This window comes from Coregonus clupeaformis, unplaced genomic scaffold, assembly GCF_020615455.1.
Source record: "Coregonus clupeaformis isolate EN_2021a unplaced genomic scaffold, ASM2061545v1 scaf0266, whole genome shotgun sequence".
In the NCBI taxonomy this organism is placed as follows: domain Eukaryota; kingdom Metazoa; phylum Chordata; class Actinopteri; order Salmoniformes; family Salmonidae; genus Coregonus; species Coregonus clupeaformis.
The window spans coordinates 283822-294151 of NW_025533721.1; the positions used below are offsets into that span (position 1 = coordinate 283822).

The 10330-nt window shown below is 41.0% G+C and overlaps 1 protein-coding gene across 2 annotated transcripts; it reads right to left on the reverse strand.

Moving 5' to 3' along the window:
* Positions 1 to 2878: 2878 nt before the first annotated feature.
* On the reverse strand, positions 2879 to 9372 carry LOC121573325 (apoptosis regulator BAX). 2 transcript variants are annotated; one of them, XM_041885209.2, is made up of 7 exons: positions 9358 to 9372; positions 8898 to 9050; positions 8115 to 8163; positions 7861 to 8022; positions 5973 to 6105; positions 5759 to 5863; positions 2879 to 3452 (listed from the first exon to the last, which is right to left on the reverse strand). In XM_041885209.2, exons 2-7 carry the CDS (start codon positions 8962 to 8964, stop codon positions 3354 to 3356), a joined length of 615 nt encoding a protein of 204 aa, XP_041741143.1. In that variant the 5' UTR covers positions 8965 to 9050; positions 9358 to 9372; the 3' UTR covers positions 2879 to 3353. The 2 variants fall into 2 exon arrangements, with proteins under 2 accessions (XP_041741143.1, XP_041741142.1); XM_041885208.2 differs by lacking the exon at positions 9358 to 9372 and adding an exon at positions 9149 to 9248.
* Between the last annotated feature and the right edge of the window lie 958 nt (positions 9373 to 10330).

The window sequence follows — 10330 nt, forward strand, 5'->3', positions numbered from 1 at the left end:
GAACAGGTGCAGAAGGGAATCCATAGGTGGTTGACTCTCCCCGAGATGACTAAGTGGTCCTAAGTAACCCCTTAAGATGTATATCTGCTCTAAGAGTCAGAGAGACAGGCAAGTAGAACTGGCCCATTTCTGTTTGCTTTGACTATCACAGCAATGCCATTCACCTCTGAGTTGGGGGCCTTGTAGCTTGAAGTACAGCACTTCATGAAATGGTTATTGTTTCTTTACCTACATTAGGATGCCATTAGCTACCATGATAATATATAATATATGCCATTTAGGAGACACTTTTATCCAAAGCGACTTACAGTCATGCGTGCATACATTTTTTACGTATAGGTGGTCCCAATGCTATCCTGGCATTGCAAGAGCCATACACTACCAACTGAGCTACAGAGGACCACATGGGATCACACCGACTTTTGTTCAGTGTCATGGAGCAATCCTTCCCTATTGCAGTCTTTAGAAGTTTTCAATTTGATTTAGCTATCACCACCAGATAACTATTAACCCTCTGATGTCATAGGAGAGGCCTGATGTCATATGAGGGGGTCTGTGGTTTAAAGTTCACATGTAGTATTAGAGGACATTTTTATAGAAATGACCTAAGTCATAAACGACCATCCGTTTATAAATGGCAACATGCATGTACAGTAGGCTGTTTTGTGCAGAGACAAGTCCACTGTCGATGTGTTAGCCTCTCTGACGATGCAGTGATGACTGGGCTGATGTCACTCAGGGTTTGTCCTCTGTATCTACTGCACCACTGAGTGTCATTTGGTTGCCTTTACGTTTTAGAAGTTGTGTGGATCACTGGTTATTCGCTCTGTGTTTACTACATGGCTGAGATTTCCTGTGACAGCCATTTTCAGCAGATTGGCTAAAGATGTTAGCTAACTAGAGTGAGATGACAGACGCCTGTTGAGCATGTGATTTAGCAGGTGTTTTATGGTTTGATGCAGAATGTATGTTACCAATCACAGGCGTTAAGATGGAGGGGGGAAATTAAAGTTAAATCTTTCCCCAGGCCCAGAAATCGGCGTCCCTGTTACCGTTGGACAGTCGATGACTAATTGTAGAAATATGAATCCTGAGGTAGAAAAATACGTGCACACCCAATATTCTTCAAAGTAATTGGATGCTGCATCCTTGTAAATAATACTGTCCAAATAATGAATTTTGTAGAAGAGGAGGATGCCATGCACATGTCTGGCAGTCACACATTGTGTAACCACTGTGGAGGAGTTCCCCTTTGATCTGCTGAGCAACATTTGGGAGCTCGATCATATCCCCACGCTTTTTTGTTTGCATGTTGTTCTAAGACACAGGTGCAATTGCACAGCTGTGTCTGTTGGAGATGGGCCAGGCAAAGCAGTACTCAGGTGCAGACAGGCGAATCGTCACGTGCAAGGGACACTGTCAATGTGATGCAATGGAAAATACTGGCATTGGAAAATTAAATCAGACTCACACTGCAGGAACCTGCATTGAATAAAAATCACATTGCACCAGTGGCATAAAAACCTTCCCTTGTGCAGGGAACAACAGAATGTTTAATTTGTGTCTGTTTCCTGCAGTTTTGATTGAATCCGGCCCTTGGTTGAGAATATAGCTAATTATATTTACACTGAGAAGATTAATACATAATTAATCATACATTTTCCATTTCCTTTTAGCGATCAGAGCAGTCTAATAAGGTTCATTGAGAGGCAGTTGTTATGTAATATCATTGATCATGTCTGTATAACCCAGCGTGTTCATTTTGTCATAAATGTAAAAGACTAACAACAGAATCACTAACTGTGCATACATACTGCAGAGCAGAAGAAAAAACATTCTAGGGCCCAGCCAGGGTAGGTTGCACTCACAAGCTCCTAAAAGGTACAACAGTTCTGGGGAGGCAGATGTTAATGATAAATCTTGTATGAAGGCAGTTTGCCTTCCTGTATGTTTTCGAGGAAATGTGCTGTACCTCAAGCCCTGGTCGGGACCAGATTCCTCAATGACCCCCTGCCCCAACCCCCCCCCCACACACACACACCCACCCCTTTACTGTGTGCCATACTACAAATTACGCCACACCTGTGACATGTGACAACCAGTGGTCAGACAACCTTGCCTACAGGACTTTCATCGTTACCCACGTTGAGGATCAACCAGCACAGTTTTCACAGCTGTGCCAACACTGGAGAACGACTGAGAGGCCCTTGGGAAATAAAACTTGTCATTGAGTTCAATGACATAATACCATATTCCTGGTAATATCAATACAATAAAACATCAGTGATGGGGGGGGGGGGTGTGGGGGGTAAAATATCTGTAATCCCAAACCTCAATTTGCTTTTAGTGTCTGGCCTTGAGTCTTGCACCTGCAGCTCAGGAAAACTTGTTAGAATAAAAATATCCTCAATGGTCATCATGGCCTTGGTTATAAGAATAAAGAAAGGATTGGGTGAAAGACTTACCATTTATATCTCAGACTAAATTGAGTATGTGAAATATTCAAAATTATGTAAAATTCCGATTTTGTTTATTATATGCCAACATTTCTCATGAGCGTACTACGACATCTTGTGGTTTAAGCATAGTACTGCATGTCATTCTATTATACAAGGTTGATTAGTGGAATCAGGTGTGTTACCTCTATGCTGGAACAAAAACCTACACCAGCCTTCCTGGGTAAGATTGCCCACCCTTGGGAGGGGCAATTCTTTCAGGTTTAATGAGACATAGAACCTAAACTTCTGTCATAAAACATATTAGTGAAAGAGGGATCTGGCCATACCATGATCGAGGAAGCAGGGTACCAAACAAAACTTTACTCAGAAAGTGGAGTTGGAGAGCAAACACTTACAGTAAATTACAAATTCAATATTACTTCGCTTTGGCAAAAGTATTTTTATTAAACATGTGTGCATGTTTGCCACGATTTAAAATATATTTGGTCCATTCAGATACATAGGAATAATACATATTTAGAGCTGTGAAAAAATTGTAGTGGCTTACTTTTAATTCCAAATCAATAGAAGATTAAGGATTCAATAAAAACAATGTTCAATAAAACACCTTACAAGGTTCTTTTTTGAGCAATAGAAAAATATTTTTGAAAAATACAGTTTCACATTGGTACTAATAAATACTTGCCAAGTGTGGTGTACTGTACCAAAAGGCACCAACTGTCCCTTTTCAGATCAATTCATCATATATATATATATAAAACAAGACTACTAGGTCACCATTGCCCCAAAGTCAAATCTACTGCACAGGACAAAACACAATAACCCGTCTTCCCAGAGAACTGTCCAAATTTTAAGGGCACTTTGATTTCACCAAGGGCACTTCCTGAGATGATGTCAGCGTGTTTTCCTCCAGTAAACCATGACCGTCACGAAAGCCACTGCAGCCACAAGCGACACAGTACGCCAATGTGACACGGTGCTAACAACTGCCTCCTGCAAGCAAAAAGAAAAGTCAACCACACATACAACAGTGGAACCATTACATTGTCCCTACTAACCATAGTCATAGGCTGGACTCAATACCATTCAGCGTGCTGAGCTAAAGCCTTAGTGCTAGTTCTGGGATCTATAGGTGTGAGGCAAGGTTACTCATCAACAAACAAGCTTAGCTTTATGAACTGACAGTACTGTGACATTGGCACAGGTAGCTGCGCTCGGTGTTACCCACATCAGAGCTGCCTGCATTGGCCCCAATGTGCTGTGTGACGTTTGAAGTCCCTCTCTAACACCCCCTCCAATCCCTGGTGCAGCTTCATTTAATAACTCCATCTGTGTTGTAAAACGGAAAACCCACAAGCAGGACCTCCTTCCGGAGCCTCTGCATTACATGTGCACACAGTGCTGTCTTGAGTACACATACAGTACCAGTCAAAAGTTTGGACACACCTACTCATTCCAGGGGTTTTCTTTATTTTCACTATTTTCTACATTGTAGAATAATAGTGAAGACATCAAAACTATGAAATAACACATATGGAAGCTATACAGAAGATAGCCCTATTTGGTAAAAGACCAAGTCCATATTATGGCAAAAACAGCTCAAATAAGCAAAGAGAAAACAACAGTCCATCATTACTTTAAGACATGAAGGTCAGTCAATAAGGAACATTTCAAGAACTTTGAAAGTTTCTTCAAGTGCAGTCGCAAAAACCATCAAGCGCTATGATGAAACTTGCTCTCATGAGGACCCCCACAGGAATGGAAGACCCATAGCTACCTCTTCTGCAGAGGATAAGTTCATTAAAGTTACCAGCCTCAGAAATTGCAGCCCAAATAAATGCTTCACAGAGTTCAAGTAACAGACACATCTCAACATCAACTGTTCAGAGGAGACTGTGTGAATCAGGCCTTCATGGTCAAATTGCTGCAAAGAAACCACTATTAAAGGACACCAATAATAAGAAGAGACTTGCTTGGGCCAAGAATCACAAGCAATGGACATTAGACTGGTGGAAATGTGTCCTTTGGTCTGGAGTCCAAATTGGAGATGTTTGGTTCCAACCGCCATGGCTTTGTGAGACGCGGTGTGGGTGAACGGATGATCTCCGCATGTGTATTTCCCACCGTAAAGCATGGTTGGGGATGAGTCGGACCGCAGAGTGAAGGAAAAGCAGCCAACAAGCGCTCAGCATATGTGGGAACTCCTTCAAGACTGTTGGAAAAGCATTCCAGGTGAAGCTGGTTGAGAGAATGCCAAGCGTGTGCAAAGCTGTCATCCAGGCAAAGGGTGGCTATTTGAAGAATCTCAAATATAAAATATATTTTGATTTGTTTAACACTTTTTTGGTTACTACATGATTCCATATGTGTTATTTCATAGTTTTGAGGTCTTCACTATTATTATACAACGTAAAAAATTGTAAAAAATAAAGACAAAACCCTTGAATGAGTAGGTGTCCAAACTTTTGACTGGTAGTGTATGTGCATGGTCGTATTTGAGTAGGAGTGAGTGCTTCCTCCTCTTGATATGCATGCGAGTCACCATACGTAGTATGTACAAGAACTTATCGACTAGCATCCTTTACATTTTTGTTTGTCAGATGGGACGTGTGACTTATGTCTATACTTGTCAGATGTGCATTCTTGATTAGATCAGTTGAGAGTTCGACCAAAACAATGGAAAGGCCATGGAAACGCCATGGGGGATAGATCCAGAATCTCCCCATTACTGGCCATCAAATTTATCCTACATTTAAGCTATAGTTTATATGTGTATTTGACACCATGTTGGGGTAAAAAAATATTGTACAATGCTTGTATGGATGTCAATCGCAATACATGTTCATGTCATCTTTACCAATCAATTGTATTACACTTAAAAGCAACTTCAAATACCACCACTGATTTCTATATGGCTAGCTATGCTATCAGCTTATCCGAACGGTGGTTAACATTTAGCAGACATATTTTCTAAACACAAAAAGGACATCTTCTAAATATAATGCAGCAAATCAGATTTTAGTAACCACATTGTGGGCCTTTTCGAACACATAAATCATGACCGGATTTTACGAATATCCACTTTGTTAGATCAGCTTTTTTGAATGGGCACCAATGACGGCGTCCTCCTTCTATCCCCCACGGTCTGTGTTCAATTGATCTCTTTACTGCATGTATGTACTGATTGTGACAGTGTCTCTGCTCTTGTGGTATTTTTAAATAAAATATGGTCTCATTGTACATCTGGTGGTGGAGTCTTCATGGGTAGACATGTTGGCATACTTCAGCAGGGTACTCACCCATCCTCCTTGCTGTCGGATCCAAGCGGAGACATTTTCCCTGATGAACTGTAATACCCAGCTAATAACCTTCTTGATGATTTCTAAGTGGTTCTGTGTCAGTGCCTTGGAAAGGGGGATAACAAATATATATTGTGAGGGGTGATTTATTCTACTTTACATTTGTAAGTTTCAATGATTTCATATTCAGTAACATGCACATTCCGGGTGTTACCTTGTAAATTAGCTTGTAGGCCAAGTGAAACAGGGAGACCACTCTGCCCCAGTTGATACCATCTGCAAAGATTTCCCTGGCCACTGAGAAGAACATGTCCTGGGCACAGTTTACCTGGACTCTGCTTATTAGGCTGTCAGAGGAAGGAGAGACAAATAATTAGAAACTGAGGAAAAGTAAGAGAGTTTCTCTTTCCATATTTCTTGTTGTCAAGGAAATGAAACAATTATAAAATAATAAAGTTCTTAATTTGCCAGACCACTACGATAGGATATGGGAATACACTCATTTGTGTTTACATCCAGGTTTAACAATCTTTTTTGTTTGAGTAAAATAATAGTACATTAAACAACCACCATAACATAGACCAGCCAAATACAGTGCCTTCAGAAGGTATTCACACCTCTTGACTTCCACATTTTGTTGTATTACAGCCTGAATTTAAAATGGATTAAATTGAGATGTCACGGGCCTACACACACACAATACCCCATAACGTCAAAGTGGAATTATGTTTTTCGAAATGTTAATTAATTAATTAAAAATTAAAAGCTGAAATGTCATGAGTCCGTAAGTATTCAACCCCTTTGTTATGGGAAGCCTAAATATTGTAAGTTCAGGTGTAAAAATGTGCTTAACAAGTTACATAAGGTCCTGTAGTTGAGCAGTGAATTTCAAACACAGATTCAACCACGAAGACCAGGGAGGTTTTCCAATGCCTCGCAAAGAAGGGTAGATGTGTAAAAAACTAAACAAGACATTGAATATCCCTTTGAGCATGGTGAAGTTATTAATTACACTTTGGATGGTGTATCAATACACCCAGTCACTACAAAGATACAGGCTTCCTTCCTAATTCAGTTGCCGGAGAGGAAGGAAACTGCTCAGGAATTTCACCATGAGGCCAAAGGTGACTTTAAAATAGTTACAGAGTTTAAAGGCTGTGATAGGAGAAAACTGAGGATGGATCAACAACATTGTAGCTACTCCACAATACTAACCTAATTGACAGAGTGAAAGAAGGAAGCCTGTACAGAATACAAATATTCCAAAACATGCATCCTGTTTTCAACAAGGCACAAAAGTAATACTGCAAAAAATGTGGCGAAGCAATTCACTTATTTTTAAGGCAAATTCAATATAACACATTACTGAGTACCACTCTCTATATTTTCAAGCATAGTGGTGGCTGCATCATGTTATGGGTATGCTTGTAATCGTTAAGGACTGGGGAGTTTGTCAGGATAAAACAGAAACGTAATGGAGCGATGCACAGGCAAAGATCCTAGAGGAAAACCTGGTTCAGTCTGCTTTCCATCAGACACTGCGAGATTAATTCACCTTTCAGCAGGACAATAACCTAAAACACAAGGCCAAATCTATACTAGAGTTGCTTACCAAGAAGACAGTGAATGTTCCTGAGTGGCCGAGTTACAGTTTCGACTTAAATCTACTTGAAAATCTATGGCAAGACCTGAAAATGGTTGTCTAGCAATGATCAACAACCAATTTGACAGAGCTTGAAGAATTTTGAAAATAATAAATGGGGAAATGTCCAGGTGTGGAAAGCGCTTTGAGAGTTACCCAGAAAGACTCACAGCTGTAACCGCTGCCAAAGGTGATTGTACAAAGTATTGACTCAGGGGTATGAATAGTTATGTAAATGAGCTATTTCTGTATTTAATTTTCAATCATTTTTCAAACATAAAAAATAAAAATTTACTTTTGTCTTTATGGGATATTGTGTTTAGCTGGCTAAGAAAAACAACAACAATTTAACCCATTTTGAATTCAGGCTGAAACAACATGTTGAATAAGTCAAGGGGTATGAATACTTTCTGAAGGCACTGTAGCTAATATGCTAATTCAGAAGAAAATAATGTCATACTGTTGTAGCTCAGCATTTCTGTTCAGGTCATCAGCGATCAGCAGCAGCTGGTGTACCACGTCTTTGACCTGGCGGTCGTCTAGTTCGTTGGGTCTGCCACCAAGGTCCTCTGGAGCCAAACGCCTCTCTGGGTTCTCTGCACTGATCCTCTCTATGACATACCTTCATGGATTAAAAAATACAAATATTTTTGGAAAATGGATAATGTGATAATCAGGATGGATACTAATGGTGATAGTGCTATGTTTATTTACCCTCTTAAAACAACAGCTCCTTGTTCCATAATTCTGTCGTCGATGACGTCTGTTACAAAGATTTTGTTAGTGATATTATGTTTTTATTATCAATGTTTAATGACATGATGACAGTTTATTGTGGTGATTAGATAGATGTGTTTATCATGCATTGTGCTCCAATTCAATTGGCAGAGACTTTCTCACTCCCAGGACCTGCATGTTTGCTTTATGATGTAGACTTTGTAAGTCACTTTACTTGGGGGTTAGAGTTATGCCGCGTTCAAAACAACTGGGAGCTCGGAAATCTCTGACTTCCAACTTCAGTGCGTTCAAAACCACTGGGAACTCGGGGAAAAAAACTAGCTCCAACTGAGAAAAATCGATTTCAATAGTCATCCAACTCCGGAACTCGGGACTCTTTCAAGAGTTCCGACCTTAAGATGTTGATTTGACCTCATATTACACTTTTTCTATCACATTTGTTACAGTGAAGTGACGTCAGAGGACATTCCTATGGCCTTCCAGGCTCCAAAAGTGTGTAGGCCAAAATAGTTCTTGATTTTTAGTGCTAGATTTTTAAATCGTTGAAATAGCCTACCTCACTAAGACTGTTTTCACCATCTCGCTAATTTGTCTAGAACTAGGCCTACATGCTGAAAGACCAGGGAACAACATGAAGTATAGCTTTGAGCGCAACTAAGGATTCTGACGGGACCCTATAGTTAGTTAGTTGACAATATTTTAGATACGATTTTTTCAGGTGACGTCCTTTCAAAGTCCCAAGCGCATATTAATATTTACCTTCACCCCCGACTGCACCCTGTGGCTCATCTTCGCCGGTTTTCCTTCTTTCTCGGGAGTCTGCCATCGACGAGAAGTACTGGGGCGAAGAAGTCCTACAGCTCCTGATCTCCTCAGCGGGTCTTCCCCGATCAGTAACCGCAAGGCGGGGTACTAAAGAAAAAAATGATTAGACTTGTGTCGCTCGCGTTGATAAGTAGCCGAATCAAACAATTTTACCGCTGTCTAAACATTTCTTTCCAGAAAAATACCAAAGACAAGACAGAACAAGGAAGTAACACGGAAATACACAGTGGGTTGTGCAAGTGCCCTGGGCTGTTATTGTGTATCTAAACTACGCCTCTTCTTCGTGTGGCTTTCCGGCAGACTAGACACTATGTTGTATATTGCTGCCTTTCACAGTTTGTAAAGTGCATTGCACATTCGTTCACAAAGAAAAAGGGAAATTAATTGTATTTACAAATTGCACCACCATATAACACAGGGATGGGCAACTCTAGTCCTCGGGGGCCTTATTGGTGTCACACTTTTGCCCCAGCCCCCATAGGGCGGCGCACAATTGGCCCAGCGTCGTCCGGGTTTGGCCCGGTGTAGGCCGTCATTGTAAATAAGAATTTGTTATTAACTGACTTGCCTAGTTAAATAAAGGTTAAATAAAAAATAAAATAAAAACAACACACCGGATTCCAATAATCAGGATCTTCTGTTTAGGATGTAATTAGTTTAATCAGCTGTATTTGCTAGGGATGGGGGAAAAGTGTGACACCACTCCGCCCCCCGAGGAACTGATTTAACAGTGTACAAAACATTAAGAACACCTTCCTAATATTGCGTTGATTTAACAAGCGACATCGATAAGGGATCATAGCTTTCTCCTGGATTCACCTGGTCAGTCTGTCATGGAAAGAGCAGGTGTCCTTAATGTTTTGTACACTCAGTGTATGTACCACTATCCCCAACACTCCTTCCCACTACCTTGGCCCAAACAGATCCTACACCAGGCCGTCGGCATGGGAGGCTGGACCCCCTTCTCTCTAAACCCCCTGCACTAAAATCTCTGACACCCAAAAACTTCTCTGCTGCTGCTACTACCAATTCAATCTTCTGGGATTTCCTTTCCATCTGTGTGCTACAATTAATGACCATAGTAATAAACACCAAGAAACTGTCCAGGTCACTCTGTACTGGCCTACTACTCACAGGGATCCTCTCACACTCCCTCACCCTTTGCCCACCATCCTCTACTTTCCTCACTGTATCAGCATATGACACATTCTGCACTGCTCTCACACTGGAAACTTCAATCTGTCTCACTTGCACAGGACATTTCTGATCCCCAGCAATATTGCCACCCCCAAAATCCACCGAAACTACGTCGCACCAAACGTCTGCGTCGCACCAAATGGCACGCATCACAGACAACGGGGATCCCC